Source organism: Bidens hawaiensis, unplaced genomic scaffold (genome assembly GCF_021521415.1).
Source record: "Bidens hawaiensis isolate Kalapana, Puna unplaced genomic scaffold, B.hawaiensis_p1.1 tig00009003_1, whole genome shotgun sequence".
NCBI classification, from domain to species: domain Eukaryota; kingdom Viridiplantae; phylum Streptophyta; class Magnoliopsida; order Asterales; family Asteraceae; genus Bidens; species Bidens hawaiensis.
Genome location: NW_027491656.1, coordinates 108,009 through 135,768, shown reverse-complemented (window position 1 = coordinate 135,768; position 27,760 = coordinate 108,009). Strand labels below are relative to the sequence as shown.

Sequence of the window (27,760 nt, the reverse complement as noted above, 5' to 3'; positions counted from 1 at the left end):
CCTAAACACTTAGAAATTTCAAAAAAAGATGAGGAAAACCTCCACGCAGGTCAGATGGTAAAGTTTAGCCATCCTACAAAGTGCAAGTGACGGTCCTACCCGCACAATCACGAAAGAGGAAGCAAAACTTCAACATATTATCTACCACGTTCAAAGGTTAACTTATTCTAAACACTTGGAAAATTGCTAATTTAAACTAAAGTATGCAAGTCATATAACGTTTATAAAGCAAGGAATCCATAGAAAATAGCGGTCTTACCCGCACAAAGATTTATATTTCACAATGATTCATTACAAGAATGGCCGGGTAACTACCCGCCTACAAGAAAATAAATCTATACAAGCTAAATCTATCCTAGCAGTGGGAAGGGATCTTTAGGATCAGGCTTTAGGGCCACTTCCACTTGGACCAGCACCATCAGTATAGCGTGGCAGTTCAAGGAAAGCTTTAAGGATAGCTAGCCCATCATCAGCAGTAGCAACTTCGTTTACCTTCTCCACCACCGGATGCGGGAATGTGGCATACTGATTCACTGCTTGATCGTATACAGCTTCAGTATCTACATCGAATAAAGGGAAGTTGGAAGGCGGGATGCCTTTCTCAACGAACCCTAGACCAAGCAGGAAGCCGGCCTTTTCCCCATCCTCGTGAGAAGCGTTGAGGGCTGCGCTCATAGCATCGTCATAAGACGTCTCAGTGAAGACTCGATGCACAACCTACAAAAGAAAATATACAAGTATCAGAACCTTTTCTATTTACAAAGAAAAGCGTAAAGACATAAAAAGCTTACCTGAGACAACGCTTCTCGAAGAAGCCATTCCTTAGCAACCAGAGCTTCTTGGAGGGCGGCTTGAGCTTGGGTACAGGCGCGTTCGGCTTCACTTTTATTAAGGTTGGCAAGCAACACTTCCTTTGCAGCAGCCTCTTCGACGCCCTTTAGCTTCCGCTCAGTGTGGTCAAGCACGCCCCTCTGGTCCAGGATCTCTTGGAGCTTCTTCGCGTCCTCCATCGCCAAGGCATCATGAGCCTGCTGGAGAGCCTCTAATTTGGCTTTAAGCTCTTCATTCTCCAGGCGTAGAGGCTCAGCAACAGCTTCAGCCTTGGTGGCCCTTTCAGTTACGTTCCTAGCAGTTTCCTTAGCCAGCCGAAGCTGTTCATTAACAGCTTGGGCAGCCTTGGAGCGAGCCTCGAGACGGGCCTGAACCTCAACTTCAAGGGCCTTGAACGCCTTCTCCTTCTCCGCCGCCGCGGCGGAGAGCCTCCTATTCTCCTCCCGGACAGCCCGCGCCTGAGCTACTTCCTGAAGGCGAGCTGCTTTTAACTTGTCGTTTTCACGACAAAGCAGCTCGACGCGCGGCTGCATCCGGGCCAGGAGAACCCGAAGCTCATTGCTTAGCCTACCCTCCTGGTAGCTAGCAATGGCTTCCCCCAACGCACCACTGGGAGCAGCGTGACGAGCCCACTCCACGCACTCCACAGGTGTGCAAATGGTTGTTCCTCGGCGGATGTTCCATCGTGGAACATACACTTCATTGGAATCCGACACTGCAAAAAACAAAAAGCAGTTATGAAAAGATGATAAAATATATATATATATATATATATATATATAAAATAGGCCAAAAGAACCCTACGCACCTGTAGGGTCAATAACAGGCCGATAGCCGCCAAACCCATCACCTGAACCCAAGGGAAATCTATCCAAGAGGTCAGGCAGATGGGAAGGAGGCAGAGGTTGGCGATAAGCCCCATGCATACCTGAAGGATCGGCCGTCGTTGCCGATCACGGAGGAGGCATGGTAAAGGCCGCCGCGGCCGCCGCGGTCGCCGCTGCGGAATCCGCAGCAAAAGTAACCGCCGACTCGGTGAAAGATGCGGTAAAAATGGCACTCACAGCCGGCGGTGATGTCATCTCAGCTGGAACAGTCGGCTCAACGGAGTGAGCAACTGAACCAGCGGAAGCAGGCGCAGGCGCAGCCGCCTGGGTCGTCGCCTCAGGTAGGCTGACCAAGCCTACCGTCATGGGCGGAGGGGTACTCCCCTGCGCTCCACCCTGGAATGCGTCAACATTCACACCTGCACAAAGAAGAAAAGTGAATGATATTAAGCTATGAAGTTAAAGATAAATAAAGTTAGTACTTACGGGTTTTCTTGAGCCTGAAAGTGCGAACAGGCGGGGATGAACCCGATGGAGCCGGCCTCTTCACGCCGGTCACCGTTGTCATCCTGGGCTCTCCGGAGGTGACAATCGTCGCAGCCTCCGGAGCGGTGGTCTTATCACCACCGGGGTTCCCCGCCACCTCCTCGCTCTCGGCCTTTGAGTCAGACCGAGGCACTGGATCGGCAGTGGAGGCCACCTTCTCTTTCCCCTTCCCGCCGGCAGCCTTCTTCTTCCGCACCAACGGAGGACCATCTGCGGATTCCTCATCAGAACATACGATTAGAGGAATTCCAGCAGAGGTTTCAACATTGAGGGGTCGAGGGTTGAATAGCGCCTTACCTGGCCGCCTGGCGCTAAGGATCTCGTGGCCTAGTGGGTAGACCTCCACGAACCGATCCGCCGTTTGTTCTAGGATGGGCAACTCGTTCTCGTCTAGAGCGCGAGTACCCATCCGAGCGGGACCGTCAGCCTCCCGCGGGTACATGAGCGACTGCAAGTCGTTCCCCTCTGAAATAAACAGGAAAGAAGTTAGAAGAGATTCTAAATCAACAAAAAGAAACAAAGCATACCGTAAGGAACAGAGTTCGAACCGTATTCGAGGACGATCGGGATCTTTCGCGCATCCGCATCCTTCCACACCCGGCTCATCCCCAGCATCACCATCCCGGACTCCGCAAACCGGTAAACCGGAGATTGGACTCGGGATATCTTCGAAAACCATTCCGCCTCCTCGTAGTTGGAGGCGTGAAGGCTGGGAAGTGCTTGCCCATTTTTGAACTTCATGGCAAGGGGGATGGCGCGAGCGGAGATGTAGAAGAACTCCCGCTTCCACGAGCGAAGACTGCGCTCGGTTGCGCAAATCTTCAAACCCTTAATCCGGGTTATCAACGTATAATACCCCTGGATGCACCTCCAAGTGTAGAAGGTCATCAGGCGGTCAACATAGGGCTCAATGCCCAGAATCCGGCACACCCACTCGAAGTGCCGAATCTTGGCAATCGCCATCGGGTGCACCTCGGTCAGGTGCACACCGTGCCTCTCCAGGACACGGTACACAAACTTTGTCAATGGGAACCTAAGATTCCCATAAACAAAGAATGCAGCATATACCCCGATCTTGCCTCTGGGGGCATCGTACACCGTCTGATGGGGTTCAGGAAACTCAGGCTCGAGAGACTCGAGCATGAACTTCCTGACGACGTACTGATACAGATCGACAGGCAGAGCACACTGGCACTCGCCAGCAGTACTCTTGTCATCGGCTGTAGATTCGAGATCACAAGACGACATCTTGCAAAAGAAAGAAGAAAACGATTTCAAGAGAATGCTCGACTGAAAGATGAGTATTCGCCGGAAATCGTTCTGAAGATGAAGAGAAGAGTGAAAGTGTGGATTACAAAGAACCCTCTTCCCCTTTATATACTAATCGCAATTAATGCGATGCATTTAATGCGGAAGAGAGAGAAATCGAAGGTGCAATGAAACTATGACACGTGGCAAAGAGCAAGCTGGCAACAGCTGTTGACAGGACGCATACCATTAATTTCGCGGCCACGCGCCCGAAAAATCGCGCCCACGCGCCTGAAAAGGCGTCTGGAATGACCATGTACTGTCACGTCACCATAACTTCCTGCACGTCCTGACACAGTCAGAAGAAACCGTCGCACGACGTTTCAGAGGTTTGGACTGTTCTTATCCTTTCACCAACTCTTCAAATTTCAAAAAAATTCAAAAAGATTCAAAAGTAAGCGGGAAAATACCCCTTACCTTGACAACCAAGTAACCGTAAGACGGATGCGGGTACAGTGTTAAGGCAAAACCCTTCACATACCTAGCACCCGCAGGGAATTGAAGCCAAGAATACCTTGGCAACCAAGTAACCGTAAGACGGATGCGGGGACAGTGTTAAGGCAAAACCCTTCACATACCTAGCACCCGCAGGGAATTGACGCCAGGAATACCTTGGAAGTAAAGTAACCATAAGACGAGCGCGGGTACAGTGTCAAGGCAAAACCCTTCACATACCTAGCGCTCCGCAGGGAATTGAAACCAAGAAGGATCTTCTGGGCAATGCTTGCGGAAACGAAAATAACATCTCCGCATAGCGGGAACGTCGAGAACTACATTGTTTGAAGCTCCATGATGGAATTGGTGGTTTTAACATAATTGATCACTGTGTTCAAAACTACCAAAACCTCATGGAGAATCCACACAAGTGGGACTCAACGCTCCTGACTTGCGAGGAGGTTACAGACCTACCCGCATCATACCCAAAGATCAAGCAGCAAAGTCGGGAATTTCTGCAAGTGACAAGGACTTCCGCGGAAAGAATCCTCATGGAAAACCTTAAAAAACCCTTTTCAAAACCCTTTGCTTAAGTCCAAAAGTTCACCTCACTTTATTAAACACTCATGAGAAGAACATTGGACTGGGGGGACTTGAAGAGGTAGGTCCCAGCAGAGCCCAGTTGGACCCGCAAGACTCACCTTGAAGAGGGACGTCTGCGCAGAAACCAACTGGATACGCAGGACCCACCATGCTCAGAGACGTGACGTCCTTACGCGCAGTACGCAAGCTGTTCCCGCAGGAAATGCCTCCCAAAGGTGAACTCTGCCTGTTCCCGCAGCTGCGGATACAAGCCATCAGGGAAGGCCACCCGCGCAGCAAAGCTACACGCACAAGGCACTTAGCTCTCAATCACTCAGTGTCACCTGAAGGAATGAGCAAAGCCGGGAACAATCCCGCATAAAGGCGGGAGGGGGAATACTCCCGCCCAAAAGCCAGTCCGTACGATACGGGAAGATCTTCTGTACTGTACCTGACGAGGTATGGGCAAAAGATCTGACTAAAGATACAACAGCTTATTGACAACAGTATGGCGAGCAGCATGCTCCTGTACTGTATGTCACTATTAGCCGCTGCCTACTTACCAACTCCTGTCATACCACGTGCATAGCCGGCAGTTGGTGGAAAAGGAATAGTACACAGCAGGCCTGGTCACTATCAGCCGCTGCCTACCCACCAACTACCAGCAGGACACGTGCGTAGGCCACAGTTGGTAGAACAGGAATACTATTCAGCAGGCCACACCTCCTTGGAAACCTACATTCGGCTATAAATACCCCAAATGGTATGATCATCTCATCTTATCATATCTTATCACATTATCATCATATTATACCTGATATCTGCTCTAGCAATCTCTTAATATACATTTATATTTAAAGAGCAATCTAGTCTGATTCTCACGCCGGAGGGTGGTCACAAGGAGGAACCCCCCCCCCCCCCCTTCTCAGTGACAAGTTCACGGTGTCTGTTTTGCAGGTTATCAGAAGAACCATCTTTTCTGGGTTTAACCCCTCGTGGGAAACATCTATCTAACCCCCAGGTTACTCGTAATCTGTCCGGGGTCCGGCTAGTGTTTCTTCAATATACTAATTAAAACTAAAAGGATGTTACATATGATAATATCTTCGAATACAAGGAGGTCTCAACATTTGGAGTTCTTCTTGAAGCTATCAAAGTGATGTTCATTGTATTATATACATGTAGTAAAAACAAATTATGAAAACTTACTAACTGTTTAGTTATTAACTTGTCAGTTTAAAAATTTGCAAGCAAAATATGTTCTATTATACGGTCATACGGATATCAAATTCATATTAATTTAAAACTTTAATTTCAAAAACTAATTAATTTAGATAAAATATTATCTGAAATAAAAATTGAACATGATTGGCCTATTAGCTCAGTTGGTGGCCAGAATAATTTTTTAACAGTCCGAAAATATATATTTTTTCTAATAAATTTGGATGAGTAGTGCCGTTTAGTCTAAGAATAAACTTGCATTTGATGGTATTTAATGGGGGGTTTTAGTTCAGGACGCTAGTCAAAATAAACAACACATAAAACATAACTTTACGCAACTCCTAATAATGGTCATAATTTGTTTTGAACAACAATAATGGTCGTAATTAATACTATAAATAAAAAACGTAACTTACTAAAGATATTTATTTTATTTTAAAAAAATACTTTTAAAATGTGATAGATTGCTAGCCTAGTTGGTTATGACAATGAAGATCAGAACTAGGTTTTTTCGGGAGGTCAGCAGTTTGAATCCGAGTCAAGATGAAGGTTTTCCTATTTCAATGTTATGCTAGAGGGTTTCGACTATTATGGCGGCGCAAATGGTATCAAGTGACATCAAGAGAGAAGGTTCTTTCGAGAACGCAAGGAGGACCAGTGAACCAAAGGCTATGCTTTCAAAAGAAACTATGGGTTTTAAACTAGGATCGGCTATAAATCAACCTATGACCATTCATTCATATCATAGACTATCATAATTTTAAAAATAAAATAACAACATTATATAATAACTAGATGTAAAATCTAAAATGAGTCGAATGACACATTTTCCAAAAGGAGAAAAGGTTGTCGGGCTGTTGTAGTGTGTAGCGGCTATAGCTGTAATACTTAGGAACCTACAACGGCCATCACATCGGTATAGGGTTTATTATGGATTTTAGACTGGAACCAATATAACGTCACCAGCCACTTCGGAAATCAATCGTTGTTTAACATATGGAAGTCATTCATTTGCTTAAATTTATCAAAGTTTTTATATTAAGCTTTTGTTTTTTTTAATATAGTTTGATACGACCTTCAATATCTAAGTTAGATTTTTTTATCTAGGATTTCAATCGTTTATATTGATTTTGGCTTAAAGAAGAAACTCATCATTGTAGGAAAACCCAATTGAGCCATTTCCACTTTAATTGATAACTATGATACTGGCCCGTGTTACACATGGGTGAAAAATATTTCAAACGTCATATATATGTAGATATCATAAGATTTTTTTACATTGTTTTCTGCAAAACCACAATATGTATGAAACATATGTATAAATGATGGAATGAGAAAATGTATAAATATACAAATAATTATAGTCATACTAAAAAATGAAACACAAAATCAGTTATAAATAATTAATTGTGGTCAAAATCGGTTTTTAAATCATTTGAAAGGAAATACCTAGTTATCAGTGTTTTGAAACCTGGCCCGGCCAGGCCGGCCTGGCCGGTCGGGCCGGGACCCGGTCCTATACCGGGTCGGGTCAGTGTATTTGGACCGTTTTGAAAACCCGACCGGTTTTGCGGGTAGACGGTCGACCCGGACCGGTCCGACCGGTTGACCCGGCGGGTGAACCGGTAAAACCACTTTTTTATTAGATTCAAAATGAAACGTGTATGTCGGGATTCGAACTTGAGACATTACAAAGTTAGAAACTTTAATAAATACTCGTGAGCCAACCAACCAAGCTTAATTGATGTCTCCATTTATCAAACATATATCATATGTATTTAAAAAACAATGTATAAAACATAGATAAACAATAAAGTTTGTTATTATTATTTTTTTTTGGTTATTATTATTTTTATATGTATATGAATTTTATATATATATGTGTGTGTGTGTGTAAATATATATATTTAAATTATTTATGACTTCATCCGGGTCAAACACCAGTCCGCCCTCGGGTCGGTCCGACCTTTGACCTGGTAAGGCGTCCAAGTCAACGTACGGGTCGGGTCTGAAAACATTGCTGGTTATGATTATAGAATATATATTAATTAGTGAGGTTATGATTCCAGAAACATTAATTAGTGAATTATGTGGCAAATTTTATAGATGGAAACCAGATGACTTGGAAGTCTACGTGGACATGCTAGTTGAAGATCATGTGAATGTCTTGTAATGCTTCAATAGTATAGTAAGGTAAGATAAGATGGTTAAAGTATGAAATAGAATGTCTTAAATTCATACTCTATGAAATACAAAAATTTAATCGTTAAGAAAAAAAGAAAAAGAAAACCCCCATTGAGTTTCAAACGTGAGAACATATACGGTATATACCATAAAGTCTATTAGAGCATTCACATCTCATCCCCTATAATTATGTGTGGGGAGTTTGCAAATTATAGGTGGGGTTGTGAGTGATTGTGAGTGTAAATTATATGATTGAGAGAGAAACGTAGTGATTTTTTGTAAATTTTGGAAAACATTTGGGGAACATTGTTTGCCCCTATTTATTTTTTAATATTTGTTGGATTGGTTGTGAGTAGAGGAGAGAGAAAACTGTAATGATAAAGATATAAAAATATTATTTAATTAAACAAAAGAGAGAAATGTAGTGTTTTTTAGTGTAATTATAAAGATAGGGATGAGAATGCTCTTAATATGAGATTATAGGCGGGTTCAACATAATATATCACCTTTACTAAATTTTGTACTTTTTAAATATTAAAGGAGAAGGTGAAATAGTATCGAACATACTAAGCCTGAACGCAACCAACAATTTTTACATGTAGTGCGGAATCTCGTTATGGATGCTAATCCGTGTCAAAGACTCATAATATCTCAAATTACCGCAATATCTTCACCGTATTAGATTAAACAAATTTCTTTTATTTATCTTTTCGCAATCACATTGTCAGTTCCATGTTGCCTTAATGGTCAATGTAACAGTACATTTCCAACTCACGTATCACGTCTCTCGCATATCCATGGTTCGCGTTTCTCGTTGCCTAAGCCCACTCAGTAGACGTAATTTTCGTTCACTGGGATGTTTGGATCCATGGTTTAATTTTCTTTCCCCTTTTCCTTTTTCTTTTTTTTCTTTCTTTTCATTTCTTTTCAAATTGGAAAGAAAACATTTTCATCAAACTTACTATTTATTTATTCTTATTTTTCTTCCATCTGTTTTCTTTTCTTTTGTTTAATGAAACCCAGGAACACAATTTTCTTCAATTTCCTTTCTTTTCTTTCTTAAAAAAAATATATGGAACACAACAGTTGTTTTCTTTCTTCCATTCCATTTGTTTCCCATCAATAAATGAACTTGAGAACAAAGCATAAAATGTAAATTTTTGTAAGTATAAATGAGTAATTATATTGTAAAAAATGGTTCCTTTTCAATAAACGGTGATAATAATGTTGGTAAACTGTCCAAAATCACACTTCCACAGACAAGTTCTATCACTTGGGATTGATATCCAAATGTCTTACTCGAGTTGGGATGGGGGTGTGCTAGCTCAAACCAGACGAAGGCGAGCTCGGTGCCCCGCCTACCCTAAGACACTTGAGTGATTATAAAATTTATAAAAACGCATCTTGAAACTATATTTTAAAAGTTATCTTTTCTTTTAATAGCCAACGAATTCTTCAAATGAGTTACTTGTTAAATTCACCACATTGAGATATACTCGCATTTCGGTCTGGAAAAACCCACACCTAAGGCCAACGCTCGTGAGCACTTGCCCAAAGGCACGACGGTGTAGTGAGATAAAACTCGTTCAGTTTAATTATCTAACTAGTGAACGTCATATACTCGCATAGTCTCTACCATCCCATCATCATCTTGTGCCGTATAAACAAAATAATGATTGGGGCATGATTTGAACTAGAGCTACACAAGTCTTTCCCTTATCACTTCCCCATAAGCTCATTGACTTTAAAATTTTATCTAAAGGTGTTGCTAAGCGTATCAATTTTCATCACTTATACTAAATATACATCTCACTCAAGTTTTACATTATTATGATTCAAACCTTTGTTGTTTTCTTTTTGTTATTTTTTAAACATATTTTTTAATATTTTTAGAGTAACAAAAAAACAATATATCTTATTTAAAATAAACACCTTTATTAATTAAAAATAAGTTTACTTTCTTAATAATTATTTTATTTTTTAAAGAATGTTTTTTAAATTGTTTTTAGAGATAGTTTGGATTTTTTAAAACAAATTTAATATTACTTATTAATTAAAAATAAAAGAATAGGTGTATTTACGTAATAAACTACATAAATTTTATGAACTAAGAATAAAATATATAATGTTATGTAATCTAACTATACTATTAAAGCAATAGGCTTTAAGTCCATATCCCCTCTTTCTATTGGTTGATTCTCATACTTTCCATGTATATTAATGTCTTCTCTAATTTTCAACTTTATAAAATAAATCAATAATATATTAAAATAAGATTCATCAATGCTATTAAAATATTATTTTTTCTCTTTCATTTAATGTCTAATTTTTCATTTTGAATATTCTAATTAATGTAATATTTTAAAATCGTAGCTATAGCAAATATTCAAAATTTCATTTTGAATATTTTATTATTTTTGGTTGATTTCATTCACCACCTTTGTTTATTTTTTAGATAATATATAATATATAATTTAGATAATTATTTGATATTTCATCAATAGAAGAGATTACAGATTTAATATATAGATTACAGATAATATATATATATATATATATATATATATAATATAGAGAGATTACCGATTTAAAATATTAAAATTTTGTTAAAATATTATATTTATTTAAATTTATCAAATTCATAAAGTTGTAAAGGTTTGTACCATTCATGTTAAATTTAGGAAAGGATGACCCTTTTGATTAAAGAAATGGTTTAATTACGGAATTTGTAAATTTGAATTAATTATTATATATCCTTTGGATGTAATTAATTTATAATTTTGAATTAATTATTATACAAATTATGGTGTAAATTTGAATGTAAATTTGAATTAATTAACAATCATTAAGTTTTACTATAATTAATTCATTTGACTCATTGACCCATTGACCCACTGACTTAATTACGGTCATTAATTAAGTTTTAACTTTTAACAATTATAATACAAGTTCATTGACTTATTATTGTTTAACAATAACAATTGAGTTACAAATCCATTGCAGACCCATTGACTTATTATTGTAAACATTGACTTATAATTACGATTTACTAATTAACAATTGAGTTACATATATATAACAAAATTAGTAACTTTTATTTTCACACCTTATATGAATTACATTACATAATATATGGTTTTATAATTAATGATTAATTATATTATTGTAAATAATATAATTAGTAACTTATATTTTTACATTATGTAACATTGCATTTTAGAAAATTAGGCATTTTAGAAAATTCAAAAATTTGGAAATATATTATTTGTATTTATAATCTAATTATGTAACATTGCATTTTAGAAAATTCAAAATTTGAAAATCCATTAATTATGATTTCCCTTCTATTCGTTCTTACTATAACTTTTTTGAAATTTTTTGAAATTTTCTAAATTTATGTTTCTAATCAATTACCTGTTACCTTCATTCTATAATTCAGTCTACCCTAATTCATTTCGTATAAATACGTACATTTGAGAGGCTAATTCTTACACCATCAAAGCCTCTTTAGTAAAAACGATTAGCTTTGTGCCAAGGTTTTTACTTTTTGTTGTTTATATATCTTCCATTTTCATCTTTCATTTTTTTGCTCAAAATTGTTATTGTTCCTAAATGATTTTTTTTGTTTTTTTAATTTTTTCACCACTGGCAAGATGGAGCCAACAAATATCACCATGTTGAACAAATTGGATGTTCTTAACAATGAGTGTATCCTAAAGGTGCGTATTTTGAAACTTTGGCGGCTGAATGACAACTCAAATCCCGGGCAAGATTGGTCAATCGAAATGATTGTTCAAGACGAAATGGTATTGTTAACGCATTCATTAATTTACTATATTATTTATACAACTTTTTACTAATCTTAATAATAATTTGCAGGGCAACAGAATGCAAGCCTATGTAACGAAGCCTTGCATTCCCAAGGTTTTGAGATATACGAAAATATTGTTGATTTATTTTCTTATTGAAATTATTATGTTAATTATTCCAATTACATCTATTGATAATTCTTACTAATTTGTTTTTTAATAGTTCAGTATATCTAACATTAATTTGTTTTAAATAATTTCAGTTTATGGCGGCCCAAATTGGTAGATTGGCTAATTGCATGGAAAAAATATTTGATGGAGAGTAATTTGATTATGTTTGTTTTGGTCATTATGTATTTTAGTTATTAATTTTCTATCATTTTTTATTTTATGTAGCTTAGACATTTCATATAAATTATTTCATTTTTATATGAATAACAATCTTTATTTTTTCCGTGTTAAAGTTTTTGAATCTTATCTTGAAATTTTTAACAATTATTTATCGAACTTCCAAAAAATTTAACGTTTTTTATAATAATATTTACAATTATTTATTTTTGTTTTCAAAATTCAAAAATGATCATTATTGCAACAATCTTTTTTTAGTTTTTAGTAGTATTCAATCTCAACAAACTTTCCATCTTTTATATTTTACCAAATTTTAATTAGCATAAATGACACATTTAATATATACCGGAAATTTTAAATAATTTACTTTTGATAATGCTTGAAAGTTAATAAGTTTTGTATTAAAAAAATTAATTTATTTGACCAATTTAATATGTGGTGTATTACTTATTTCAAATGCATATTTAGAAAATCTTATATATTTACTATAATTGCTTATTTATTTTAAAATATTCATCATCTTTAATTTAATGATACATTCTAATCATTTATACATTAATTTATTTCTATTTTTAATAACCGAATTTGACCACTCTTTTTTAGTTTTAATATTCTCTAATCTCAATAAACTTTACATCTTTTATGTTTGACCAATTTTTAATTAGGGATAAATGTCAAGAATTACCGATTTGTCTAAATTATTCTGGTGAAATTAAAAATAAACTAATAAACTAAATAGAAGATAAAAACTTTCCTTCTTTTATATTTGACTAATTTTTCATTAGGTATAAATGTCAAGATTAATGTATAAAATTGAAAAAATAATTTTCTAATGAATTTATTGTTAAATAAGTTAATGATGTTGGAGTTTTGACAATAATTTCGTGATAATTAAAAAAAGTTAATAGTATATTGTTTAGTTAGTAAGCTTATAACAAAATGGAAAGTTTTTTATAATAATATTTACATTTATTTATTTTTATTTTTCAAAACCGAAATTGACCATTCTTGCAACAATCTTTTGAAGGTTTTAATAGTTATCAATGTCAAAAAACATTCCATCTTTTATATTTGACCAATTTTTAATTAGCATAAATGACAAATTTAATGAATACAGGAAATTTAAATAATTTATTTTTGATTTATACTGAAAAGTTAATATGTGTTATATTAAATACACATAATTTTGAGCAATTTAATATGTTGTTAATTACTTATTTCAAATTTATATTTAAAAAATATGATATTCACTATAATTGCTTATTTATGCTAAATAATCATCATCTTTAATAAACGAATTTGACAACTCTTTTGTAGTTTTTAATCGTCTCCAATCTCAACAAAGTTTCCATATTTTATATTTGAACAATTTTAATTAGGCGTAAATGTCCAGATTAATGTATACAATTGAAAAAAGAATTATATAATGAAATTGATTTTAAATAAAGTAATGAAGTTAAAGAGTTTGAAACATAATTTACTTTAGATTGCAGTCAATTTAACAAAATTTTAATTAGGGAATGACTTCTATGTATTAAAATTAACCGATTTAATTTTAATTATCTCTATATTATTTTAATTAGACTTAATTAGTGAAATTATTAGAATAAAACTTTATTACTTCAATTTAACTTAATACATTTAACTAACTGGTCTTTGAATTGAAATAAAACAAAAGTTTAATTACAAAATAATTTACAATAAAATATATCTTTATTTATTTATTATGTTGAAATGAAACTCATAATACCTTAAAAACTTTAGATGTATGTTTAATCAGGCTGTTATGGTTTATTTTGTTTTTTAGGTTGTGAAGAAAAACGAATTTTTTTTTGTAAAATATCGAAGAAGTTAATGGTGGGCTAATATTATATAACATGTTCATATCTTCATTTGGTTTTTTAATTCAGGTATATAGTAAGTTTGTGTAAGTATTAACTTTTTTATGTATACAGTCTAAATGTTTAATATTTTGGTTACAAACTTATGTTAAATATTTTTGTTGGTTTAATATGTTAGTTATGATATTTTATGATTGTCTATATGTATATAGTTGTTATATGTTTTCAAACCATGTGTAACATGGGCTACTATTCTAGAAATATATTGATGGGTTAGATACTTTTACGTAAATGAATTTCTGATCATCTATGTGGATTCAAGTTAGCTGATAGTCTTCATATCCAGTAGAGTAAGTTGTGTTATTGTTGTTTCTTGTGTAATATTTCAAATTTTCATGTCTTTAATATATTTATGAACACCAAATATAAATAACCTACAATTGTCACTAAAGTTAATAGTATTTGGTTTCCTGGTTTTCTAAATTTTTTGTTTTATGTTTTAAAATAATTCATTATGTAAGAAAAATTGAAACATCATGCTCTATAAAATTATGTTTTTATATTTATGTTGTTCATCCTTTTCATATGCTAACCATATTATATTATATTATAGATGTCTTCAAAATTAAAGAAAACGTAATTTTTGGTCAATCAACGCCTTCCAATAAGAAGATTTCAAACGGTTAGTTATTTTTATATTTTTTAGTTACCCTTTAAAATTTTTAAGTATGCATTTTCTTTTGTAAACGTGCAGCTTCAACGCCAAGTGAATTACTTATTAACATTTTGAACGGTTACAATTTATTTTAAACGCGTTAATACACTATATTGTATTAAAGTATAATTTTTTTATTAACTAAAATATAGTAAATAAAATTAATATGTTATTACCTAAAAATTAGGCACTTGTAACAGAAAATTATAAACGATTTTTAATATTTTTATTGTTAATACATTATACCTTTTTGATAAATAAATATTTAATAACATTGAATGTATGTTTATATATTTCTTTTTTCTATTTTCTTTTTAGAATTGATATGAAACATAATTTTCAGTTATCCATACCATTTTATTTTCTTAAAACCAATAAAAATATATGTTATAATTAAGATGTGTATACGAATAAATTATGTTAATTAGAGGCGCAAAGATATTATTCCTTATTTTTTACTTATATCTGGTTTACTCAATTTACATTGTTTGCATACTTGGCAATAAAATTAACAAATTTAGTTGTGCTTCATATAAAAAAAATCAAATTTTTGATTTTTAATTAAGATCATACAAATTATTTTTTTAGATTTTAATTTGAACTAAAATTTTCAAAAACACATTATGCTAAATAAAATCAAAAAGACCAAAATTATTTTGACTCATAGATTGGTTCTAAAAGTCGATGTGCCAATAATGTTACTAAGGAATATGAATCAGAAGAACGTTTGTGTAATGGAACTAGACTGCGAGTAATTAAGTTAGGAAAGGTGTTTTGTTGAAGTTAAAGTTATTTTAGGTACTAAAACTGGTTATTGCACTTATATAATTCGTTGTGGTGTAACATCTTCATATATGAAACTTTCGTTTAAATTGAAGAGAATGTAGTTTTTTTTTTCCAGTTGTAGTCTGTTTTGCAAAGACCATTAATAGAAGTCAAGGTCAATCTCTATCAAAAGTTGACATATATCTCAGAGATCCGGTATTTACACATGGAAAACTCTATGTAGCTTTATCAACCGCGAAGAGTGGTGTTAAAATTATTATTAAAAAGGAAGATAAAGTTACAAATAAGAATCAATATGGTTTATAAGAAAGTCTTTTTAATAGCTTATGAATTTTACATTTTTAACTTTTGATTATGTTTTCAAAGACTGTAATTTGAATGTTATTTGGGTTTATCTTTGTATTTCACAATCATTTGTCTTCGTACAAATATTATTTACAACTTAAAGTATGTTGTTAACCTGAATAACATATAACAACTTATGTTGTCCTTTCGAATGACATGTGTTGTTCAAAAATTTCAATATTTTCACCCGTGTCATACACGGGTTAATAACCTAGTAATTAATATTTTAACATAGAAATAGTATTAATAGAGGTAGCATGTCAAATAAAACTGTTAAAAGAACTGAACTTAGAGCATTCCCAACCCATTTTCTAAAGTTGTTAAACCGATATAATTTATGGTAAATTTTGAGAAAACCATGAAAAACACCTCTTCAACCCATTCCCTAATATATGGATGAGTTATATGGCAATTAAAGTAAAAACTAAATATATGGTCTCACTTTTGATCCATACCATATAATATTTCAATCATGTCCTAATCATCATATACTATATAACAAGACAAAAGAGAAAAAAAATTTATGGATATGAATAGCGAATAAAATGTGGAAGATTTTTAAAAAATGATAGATAAATTTATGAAATGACGGTTTTTAGTTAAATTATAGGGAAAAATATATGAAATGGACTGTGAATGCTAATATTCATCTAAATAGTATGTCAAGTGAGGGAGATGGTACGTCTAACCAGATTATTATTCATCTAAATGTAAAAACATGGGGTTCAGTGGCGAAGTATAGTGAGGGCCCGGAGGGGCCCGGGCCCCCCTGTTTTATATTGTATTAGTGTAAATTTACCCGTTTTTCATCCGAAATTTGTTATACGTAGTGTATAATAAGCCGTTTTCGACCATAAATTTTGGCCCGAACCCCACCTTTTTTTGTGCGGTAGTGTAAATTTACCCGTTTTTCATCCGAAATTTGTTATACGTAGTGTAAATTAAGTCGTTTTCGATCGAAAATTTAAGCCCGGGCCCCCTTTTTTGCGTGGTAGTGTAAATTTACCCGTTTTTACCCGAAATTTGTTATACATGGTCTAAATTAAGCCGTTTTCGGCCGAAAATTTGAGCCGGCTCCGCGTTTACAATTTTTATAAATACATTTTGAGTTCGGCCCCCCATGTCTTAGTCAGTGGCGAAACTTGAACATATACGTCGAGGGGCCAGACTTAATATGTAAAAAAAATTCATACATTAGAGGGGGGCGGCCTCAAAATTTTGGTCGGAAACGGGTGAATTTAAGCAATGTATAAAATTTTCAGCTGAAAAAAATATAAATTTACACTGACAAGCGAAAAAACGGAGGAGGCAGGGCTCAAAATTTCAGTCGAAAACGGGTAAATTTTCACTATGTATAATAATTTTCGGGCAAAAAAAGAATAAATTTGCACTACCGAGCTAAAAACGGAGGGGGCCGGGCTCAAAATTTCGTTCAGAAACGGGTAATTTTACATTATGTATAAAATATTTCGGCCGAAAAAGGATAACTTTACACTACCGAGCGAAAAAACGGAGAGGGCCGGGGCCACCCCTAGCCCCAACAAAGCTACGTCCCTGGTCTTGGTCCAAGCTTCACCACTAATAGGGTTCATGTAAATATGTAAAAATCCATAAAAGCATTGGGTTGAAAAGAAAATGTAAATGTAAAAACATGGGGGGACAGGTAAATAAAAAGAAGAAAGGTGGTGCAGAGAGTAGAGCAGAGTAAGGCGGCGGGCTGTCGTGATTGTGGTGGTTGGATAATTGAGTCAGACGTAATTGCATCATCAATGCAACCATTAGGCCGAGGGGTGCGGAGCGCTAGGAGGGGCGCGAGAAGGCGTTCGATAGCGCCCCGGGGCGCGAGAGCCACACCACCGGGGCGCGAGTGGGGCGCGAGAGGGGCGCGAGAGCGGAAAACGAGGCAGGCGCAAGGGAGGTAGCGCTCGTTATGGGCTGTGGGAAAAGGAAAGAGCCGTTGGGAGGCTTAAATAATTAATAAAAAAATATTTTTTTTTTAATAAAATCATCTATATATATCACAATACATATCAAACACCAACCATTCTCACATATCAAACTCCAACCATTCTCACATACTACAACCAAAACCAATATCACATACCACACACAAAACCCAAAATCACCCTATCTTCGAAACCTTTAAAAATAATGTCGTCGTACTCGTCTGATTCCGACTCCTCAGAAGAGGATGATTTGCTTCTTCAAGTAGGGGGAGTTTTGACCGCAGCCGTGGTCAATCTCTTGCAAAATCAAGCCCATCAACCCCGACTCCCGAGGGTTAGAGCACCACCTCGTGATCGTGATCGATCGGGTGCTAACGAAACTTTGATGAGGCATTATTTTAGCCCTCAACCGGTATACGCGGAGTCGGATTTTCGAACTCGTTTTCGAATGAGCAGGCAATTGTTCACGCGTATAGCGAGTGATTTAGAGGCACGGTATCCCTTTTTTCAACAAAGGGAGGATGCTAGGGGTCTTCCCGGTTTTACACCTCTTCAAAAATGCACGGCTGCTATCCGTCAATTAGCGTACGGCATCTCGTCGGACGCTTTGGATGAGTATTTACAGATGTCGAAAAGGGTTGCACGTGAATCCCTTCATTTTTTCTGCCAAGGTAAAAAACATTAATTTTACTTTTTACTAAATATTTATTACATTTTCTAATATATATTGTACGTAGGAGTCATATCGACTTACGCTCGGAGATATCTGCGTAAACCTACAACGTATGACATCCAACGCATATATGAGGTGCACGCAGAAAAACATGGTTTTCCTGGGATGCTAGGTAGCATCGATTGTACGCATGTTGGATGGGCTATGTGTCCAACGGCCTGGCGAGGTCAGTTCCACCGTGGTGATCATGAAGGGCCGACCCTCATACTTGAGGCGGCGGTGTCACAGGATCTTTGGTTCTGGCATGCTTTTTTTGGTGTTGCTGGGTCAAATAACGACCTTAATGTTATCGATCAGTCACATTTGATCAACGACCTTATCGACGGGGTTGAACCACCTCAATCTTTTGTTGCAAATGGAGAACTCTTCAAGTACGGGTACTATCTGGTCGATGGTATTTACAACGAATGGGCTGTGTTAGTTCAAGCTTTTACAGATCCAATCGCCGACAAACGGAAGTATTTTACGAAGAAGCAAGAGTCTGCTAGAAAAGATATCGAAAGAGCTTTTGGAGCTATAAAAAAACAATATTATGTTCTGGCGAACCCGATACGTTATTGGACTCGGGAGAGGATAATGGACGTCGTCTACACGTGTCTTATCCTACACAACATGACGTTAGAAGACGAGGGCAAAGCTATATGCCAAAACTACCAAGGTGACATTCCGCCACAACCGTCCACAATCAGTGATCAACAAAAACTTCATAACATAGCAAATATCAAGAGCCGTGAGATACACGGGGAGCTTCGACATGAGTTGGTTGAACATTTGTGGGCGAGGAGACCAGATGATCTTGTATTAGATTAGTGTTATTATTAAATATTATTGTTTGTTTAATTTTTAGTATGTTTTTTTTATTATGAATTTTCAAAAAAATGTGTGTTTTTTTAAATAATTTATTGTTTTTTTAATAATACGTTTTTTTAATACATTTATAAAAAAATAAAAAAATAAACCGCTCGCGCCCCCTCTCGCGCCCCTCCACACCATGCCCCGGGGCGCTATCACCACTACCAACACCCATCTTATCAAGCTTCTCTCTCTGCCACACGTCACAATATTATTGGATGGCGCCCCCACTCGCGCCCCCTCTCGCGCCCCCCACACCCCTCAGCCTTATTATTATTATTATTATTATTATTATTATTACACCCTCTTTCTTTCTTTCTTTCTTTCTTTAACCACCACCACCTCACTCCATCACTTGTTTCCTCCGGACAAGATGAAGTTCATGAAGCTAGGTTCTAAACCTGACGCATTCCAATCCGATCACGACTCAAACTCCGTCAGGTATATATAATTATATATATGTATATATATCAACAACACAACACTTGTTTTAATTTCTTCTACCATCATCACACAATGTGTATGTTTTTATTCATAATATTTCAGGTGCGTTTCATCCGAATTGGTGACTGATTTGACTGTCGTAGTTGATGAAGTAAAATTCCATCTCCACAAGGTAATTATTATAGAAATTACATTTGAAGATTTTGGATGAGTTTTTTTTTTTTTTTTTTTTTAATACCACACTGACAGAGCCGTCTCTGAGAAATTAAATACCTCGGCCGAGAAAAAAGAAGACCCGTAGGCCTTAACGAAAATTTTTTATTCGCTAACGTACATGGATAAAACTTTTATCGGCCGATTTATTATAAGCAGAAACCATATCCTGAGCATGTAATTATCTTATAAACCATTGCAAATAACCTTATTTTTAACATAGAAAAAAACATATATATGTAATATGCATAAAAAAAGTTAGTGCCCAAGAAACTTACGTGCCCCGGCCGATGATGCGGCTCGCACACCTTCGAGCCTCCCCTGCATGTTGGTATTTGTTTTTTTCATGTGTATACCAAAAACATGAAAAAAACAAATACCTGTACCGTACATGTTCAGTTAGTCTTGGTTCAGTATGGTACTGGTATATTATAAAAAATACTCATCTTTAAAATCCAAAAGTGTAATTCTATGACTGGATTTTAAGGATGAGTATTCTTACAATGTACCGGTACCATACTATACACCATATACACTGAACCAATACTGACCGAACACAAAACACTATAATTTTTTTTTCATGTTTTGGTATTTTCAATGGTACCGGTACCTGTACTGATTTGTACCTACCTCATCCAAGTTAATTTTTTGTTGTACTGAATAATTTAGTTTGTGTTGTTGTAGTTTCCGCTTTTGTCAAAGAGCAACCGGTTGCAGAAGCTGGCGATAATAGCAAGCGAAGACAACTCCGACATTCGTCTTGTTGATTTTCCCGGAGGGCCCAAAGTTTTCGAGATATGCGCGAAATTCTGTTACGGAATAACGGTTTCTGTTAGTCCGTACAACGTCGTGGCTGTCCGATGCGCGGCTGAGTACCTTGAGATGACGGAGGATATCGATCGAGGCAACTTAATACTCAAAATCGACGTGTTTTTTCGGTCGAGCATTCTTAGTAGCTGGAAGGACTCCATTATTGCCCTGCAAACCACCACCGCGCTTCGAGAACTGTCTGAGGATATTGAGATCACGCAGAAGTGTGTTGAAGCCGTTGCGTTGAAAACGGGTATTGATCCGAAGTTGGTTAACTGGTCGTATACGTGTAATCGAAAACTGGATGTGATTAGTAAAGTGCCGGAGATTGGATTCGTCCCGAAGGATTGGTGGATTGAGGATTTGTGTGAACTGGATATTGACGTGTATAAACGAGTAATGTTTGTTGTGATTTCGAAGAAACGAGTGGACGGTGATGTTATTGGGAAGGCGTTGAAGACGTATTGTTTGCGGTGGTTACCGGAGTTTAATGATCGATTTGAATTAGACGAGCATGTTGAAAAGTATAAATCGTTGATCGAAGCGATTATTAGCTTATTAACGCAGGAAACGTGAGTCAGTTGTTCGTGTAGTTTTCTGTTGAAACTGCTCAAGGTTTCGGTGCTCGTTGGAGTTGATCGGTTGCTTCGTCAGGGTTTGATTAGAGATATTAGTTTGAAGCTTGACGAAGCATCGGTTCGTGATCTATTGATTCCAGCTGAACATCCTCAAGCCATGGCTTACGACGTTGAACTCGTGCAGGACCTTGTGGATCGGTTTTTCGATAGGAAGAGTGTTGAAGATGAGAAGAATGATTTGATTTTAGTTAACCCACAGCGGTGCAAAATCATCGGTCATTTGATCGATGGATATCTAGCAGAAATTGCGTGTGATCGGAATGTACCACTTTCTGTTTTTACTAAGTTATCACGGTCAATCCCTGACGCTGCTAGGCTGGTACATGACGGAATCTATGGGGCCGTTGATGTGTACTTGAACGAACATCCGACGTTGACCAAAGTCGAAAAGAAGCAGTTGTGCGAGTTAATCGATGTTAAAAAGTTGTCGTCGCACGCGTCAGCGCACGCTGCACAGAACGATCGTCTTCCGCTGCGAACAGTGGTGCAAATCCTGTTCCACGAGCAGGTTCGAGCCACTACTGCGATGAAAGATGCAGCAGTGGCTCGAACCAACCGGGTTCAGGAACAGGATTGGGGAATTAAAATGCCTCTAAGGTCAAAGTCGCTCAGAACACCTTCACGGGTGAGACTAAACGATGGTGACGTGAAGGAGGTGGCTACTGGGGGTAGCATGAGGTTGCTGCCATCAAGTTCACGGCGGTTTTTGAATAGGTTTTGGGTGGTGGGTAAGGGGCACGGGGAGAGCAAGAGCACCGGGACGTCTGGTAGTTCACAATCCAAGTCTTCGAGTTCGTCGTCAAGAAAACAACAAAGGTATTCTATTTCTTGAGTTATTTTAAGATAAAAACATAAGTTGGACCCTCGGAACTCCATGATGAACTCGACTAAAAAGTTCTGGTTACGCCGCTGATTAAACTTTCTGGACCATGAATGTGTTTCAAAACAAATGCTATGTGCTTAACTGTTCATAGAGAAGCAGTAGGTAATTTAGGTGTATTTTTCTGTATTTTAATAAATGGGTTCTATTTATATTTTCATTGTGTGTTTGTGAGTACTTTTTAAGGGGCATGTTGTTAAATGTTATCATACAACTTTGTATGTTATGTTTTTATATGTTTGTATTTGTATTTGGATATATTCTATAAAATGATGCTTGTATTTGTTTTCTGGCTAATCAGTCAAGGAAAATGCGAATTTAAATCCTTATTACTTGTTAAATCTTAACATGTAATAATAACAAGTTGATATATTAACAAAAGTGATTTACATGTTAAAGCTGATCCATGATCTTGTACAAAAGAAGCTTGGTACATAACCAAAACCTGAGCTTTGACATTAGTTTGACCCATCCTGAAAGTTATTTATTCCATTCTTTCGGGTGCATCAAAGTATATATCACATGTTAGCGTTAACAAAACTACATTAAAATCCTTTTAAAAGATAGGCGGGCGAGAAACGGCTACATGAATGAGAATCCATCTTAGATAGCAATGTTGTGGGATCGTGTCGAAAAATGTCTATTTCCACAAGACAGATGCTATAACTATCGCTGTGTAATCTATCGTTAAATCTTAAGTTCACATATATAGGTCCTTTCTATTTAATTAGTTTACAAATCACAAGTGATGATCATAATTTTCTACTTACTTTCGGTTTAGGTTCAAGACCATGATGAGCCTATCCGAGTAACTATTGCCAAATGGAATGTAACTAACCCGCTTCAAAGTCTTTTAACACATAATGGTATCCTGGGTTGGTGGCCCAGTGACATCTCTTAAACACCCAAAATTCCTAGGTCCGAGACTCGAGAAGCAAAAGAAATTTGCCTTAAAAAAACGAACCCTCTTGAAAACTAACAATGAACTAGAAATCCATAAATGAAACTCCAGACAAAGATGCATGTCTTTATTACATAAAACCGGGTTAATACACACGGGTTTATGTATCTCATTGCATGTTTTACACACAACTTGATGCGTGTGTAAACACGCATCCAAAACGTTCATAAACACGACACTTAAACAAACATCCAAAACGTTCATAAACACGACACTTAAAACACACCATAAACAAAGAAAAACATTCCAAGAACAAAACTTCAAGAAACATATCAAGAACGAGCATAGCGCACGCAAATACGCCTCTGAATCGGCCCTCTACAAGAAGGGCAGTCCTTCATCCCTTGCTTTTCATGTATCTCATTGCATGTTTTACACACAACTTGATGCGCACACGGGAGAAACACAACAGACATCTCCTCTGATAAGCACATAACACACTCACGTTCCCGCTTCACACCATGAAAATCATTCACCATTTTGGAGAAAAAAGTCGGTTGAGAATCATGTCGAGAAACTGGAGTTTTAACTTCGGTTAATTTACCAGCATAGCTTCCATCAACACCGCCTTTCAAAGCAGCTATCTTTAAAGAATCGGTTTTTAAACTCAACATAGAGATTTCCTTTTCAAGCTTTTCTATATCTTCTTTATATCTTTGAAGATTATTTTCCGCCTTTAATCTAGTTAGATCCTCCCTTAACTTAGCCGTAGATTCGGCCTCTAACCGTCCTATCCTATATGAAGTCGCTTGACTAATCAGTTCTTCTTTCGCATTTTCTTCCTGTTTCCATCGCGCCTGCAATATTTAGTCAAAGTTATTGACTTTTTTTTTATCAAATTACTCAAAACTAAATACAATAAGTTTATTAATGTTAAAAGTTAAAACGTTACCTCAACTTGTTCTTGTTGTTCTTTAGCTAATTCAAGATCTTGTTTTAACTGTGAAATCTTACGTCTCTCGGTTAAAAGCTCCTCATGAAACAAGGTTTTGACTTTCTCCCATGACTGAAACTGGGTCAACGTCTTTTTCTCTCTCTTTGACACCTCTTCACAGCTGGCAGCTGACTCAGCAGCCCGTACATTTGCAGCCTCCATCTCACGCCTAAAACTAGAATTCTCCAACTTCAGCCTACGAACCGCGGAATTCGCCCGGTCCACCTGTCCACTAGCTTTACACAGAGCATTCTCCATTTCAGTTAGCTTCTTCATCGTATTATCTTCCAACGTTTGTTTTTCCCGTTTTAACCTCTCGACTTCTTCCTTTTCTAATCTAAGTGTTTTCAACTCAGCCTTATCTTTACCGAGCCTACGAGCCACTTGCATAACCTTCTGGTTGGCCCACTCGGTCCACTCTTGCATCTGGTTTTGCAGCTCATGCACCCTCGGAACCAGCTTCATAACTATCTCATCTTTTGTAGTATGTGGGGTCCACTGCCTAAAGCTCGGTTTGGGAACGTTTTGTTTCGATGGGGCCGAAAGAGATAACTCGGTTCCAGCTAATGCAGGAGGGTTATCAGGCTTTGGAGATACAGAAATGTTATTATTAACCGTTCCGGTTACATTTTCGTGAGGCGAACCAGAGCCGACTCCCTTATTCAGTTTCAAAGAAAGATTTTTAAGATTGATACCGGTCGATTCCGATACAGACTTTAGTTTCTTATCTAAAAGTAAGCCACCAAAGTTTGGGAGTTTCCCTGATCTTAAAACGCCTTTAGAAGCATACGTACGGTAGCTTTTTTCCAAATGAACCGACTTCTGTCTAATTATAGATTCTCGTTTATTAATCCCAATAATCTTTCTACTGCTTACAGCTTTATCTTCATGGTTTTGAGATGAAGGACTGAAAGATTTAACAATACCAACCGTTCTATGTGCAGAATCATGGTTTTCTTTTTCGGATGAAAATTTATTCAACACAAACGGAGATTTTGGTTTCGGTTGATGAACTTCCGCCTTAAACGTCCTTACAGGTGGTTCCGAAGGGGTATTATTGGGATTTTGAGGACTTATGGTACTACTAACCTCTTTTTTTGGATGTGTTTCTAACGAATCATCACCGACTAAACTACTTAAAGACTCACTATCCACCGTGCAAGCATTCGACACATTCATGTCGGATACCAACAAGCACCACATTGCATCACCAGTGCTAAAAAAGGGTCTGACTTCACGAACCAAACACACCAATTCAGCTAATATGTATTTCTCCATTTGCTGCAAATCTTCAAACTGATGGTCCGTTGACGAGTCAACTTCTTGACCATTTTTTAGAAAAACCAAAGTATTGTTGACTATATCGGTTACAGCATCTTTACAACCATAACAAAGACCCGACATCAAAATAGCCTTCGTAGCAACTTCTTCTGTGTAACCAAACGAAACAATTTTCTTAATCGCACTTTTGAAAATCGTTTCCAAGTTCGCCAACACGAGCTCTTCCAACTGAGACTCCGTAAGATCACTCCAATCCGCATCATAAAACCCATCACTCGTTTCCACCTCCGGCGTGTTATGACTCGACCCTAACGCTACCGAACACGACAGACCTAAGTCAAGGTCAACAGAATTCCCCCCCTCACAACCGAAACCACACATATCACACTCGTTCGAGTGTTCGTGACTCACGAAACCTTCAGCGGTAAACTCATAACCCAAACAGTCGGTTTGAGAAACCGTTTGGTTCGGATCCGACATGGGCAACGGATCCGCCCTAAACTTTCTCTTATTCCTACTCTTTTCTTGCACCATCGGTGACACATGACTCGAACCACTTCCACCACTACCATTACACGGTTTCGCAACAAGCGACGCCATTTATCGCAGCTGCATAACATCACAAACATCCCCAATAAACTTCACAACTAATTAAACAATCAACATTAATAATTAATTAAAACAAACTGTAAAAAAACCCCAAATTTGTCTTCAATTAGACCAACAATTAGTAAAGTAATCATCTTTAAGCTATACCCACTAATCAATTCATCGAAAACTGCCGAAAACACAATAAACAGAACCCGAATCAACGATTAATCACTCGGGTTTTCGCAACCGACAATTAACAAGAACGGTGATTCCGAATCGTTGGATCGCAAAGATCAATTCAATCAATCAATCAAGAAATCAATACAATGAAAAGGGTCAACAACAACAACAATAATAATAATCAAATGAGAAATTGAAGTCCGATGAAGATCCCTAACAAATAGATACACACATACATATAGAAGCAAATAATAAAGATTGAAATGGTACCTTATGAGGATCGATATTACACCGATTGCAGCTTGTTTGTGAGGGTTCACAGCAAATAAATCAAAGGTCAGTTTTTATGTTTCTTTCTCTCTCCTTGGAATGAAATGATGCTTGGAAATTTTGTGAATATTATTTTACATGAAACAAAGAACTATTTATGTTTCTCTGAAAAAGTTTTAATCTTTGGGTCAATGTAAGATCAAATTAAAAGAAAAAAAATCAACGCATTTATGATATTACATTAAATGTTTTTCTTAAAATAACACATATAGAAGATATTTTTTACACTAATTATCTTTTTATCGCTTACCATTGATAAAACTTATGTTTTAATAAAGAAATTCGATATGTACAAGACTTGGATTTGTACGTTTGTAGTAATATTCTCGTATCTAATGTATAAGGTTTAGACGTATCTGTAAATAAATTTCAGTAACTCATTTACGAATATGTAGACGTGTAGGGTTACTGACCCATATGAATAAGTGATACTTTATTGATGAGGGTGAGTATATTAGAGCACTCTTATCCTATTAACTATTTTTTATCTTACAACTTAACTAAAAATTCTTACTTTTCAAAAAACCTCTTACAACTTTTTTTATCATCTTTATCTTTTATCTTACTCACAAACAATTATTTTATTATATTTCTCGTTTGAATACACTCAGAACAATTTAAATAGTGATGAATAGTAACTTTTTAAGTTGATAAAGAAATTTTTAATAATTTATGGTTAGAGTAAACAAACGGTGAACAAGTTGGAATTAGTTTTTAGTATATTTAAAAAAAATAGAGGAGAGGGTGATGAGTGGGATAAGAATGCTTTTAGAGCTCTTCTATATATAAAAAAAACTAATTGTTGTTTTTTTGTTGGTTGGTAAAATCAATTATGTGACATGTGAGTGATGTGTATCATTATCAGAAGGTTATGCTCATCTAGTGTCACTTGATTGTCTCATGCTTTTATAATGCACAATAAAATAAATGATGCTTAGAGCATTAATGTTTAGTTTTGACGTGGTATTTTTTAGAATTATGAACTGAATAAATACACATTAGAGGTGATGTTCAGTTGTATATGTCCACAAAACTTGATGGAAGTAAATATGATAAATGAGTCCAAAGTAATTAATTTTTCATTTAAAATTTGAAATCAATTTCAACCCCCACTTTAATTATCTTTATTTTAAATTAATAATAATTTCTTTTTATTTGTTTTTTACTTTCAAAGGTAAAAATTTTTAAT

At 36.1% G+C, this 27,760-nt stretch overlaps 3 protein-coding genes across 3 annotated transcripts; 2 read left to right on the top strand and 1 right to left on the bottom strand.

Moving 5' to 3' along the window:
* The first annotated feature begins 19,682 nt into the window (after positions 1-19,682).
* Positions 19,683-21,352, top strand: LOC143530727 (phototropic-responsive NPH3 family protein NPY1-like). The gene is made up of 3 exons (XM_077026186.1): positions 19,683-19,750; positions 19,856-19,925; positions 20,651-21,352. The coding sequence occupies exons 1-3, from the start codon at positions 19,683-19,685 to the stop codon at positions 21,350-21,352; spliced, it is 840 nt and encodes a 279-aa protein (XP_076882301.1).
* Positions 21,353-21,511: 159 nt separating this feature from the next.
* Positions 21,512-22,246, top strand: LOC143530719 (phototropic-responsive NPH3 family protein NPY1-like). The gene has a single exon (XM_077026181.1). It carries the CDS (start codon positions 21,512-21,514, stop codon positions 22,244-22,246), a length of 735 nt encoding a protein of 244 aa, XP_076882296.1.
* A 1,199-nt stretch (positions 22,247-23,445) lies between these two features.
* On the bottom strand, positions 23,446-26,616 carry LOC143530725 (putative E3 ubiquitin-protein ligase RF298). Its single transcript, XM_077026184.1, has 3 exons — positions 26,512-26,616; positions 24,148-26,079; positions 23,446-24,052 (listed from the first exon to the last, which is right to left on the bottom strand). The coding sequence occupies exons 2-3, from the start codon at positions 26,068-26,070 to the stop codon at positions 23,528-23,530; spliced, it is 2,448 nt and encodes an 815-aa protein (XP_076882299.1). The 5' UTR covers positions 26,071-26,079; positions 26,512-26,616; the 3' UTR covers positions 23,446-23,527.
* Between the last annotated feature and the right edge of the window lie 1,144 nt (positions 26,617-27,760).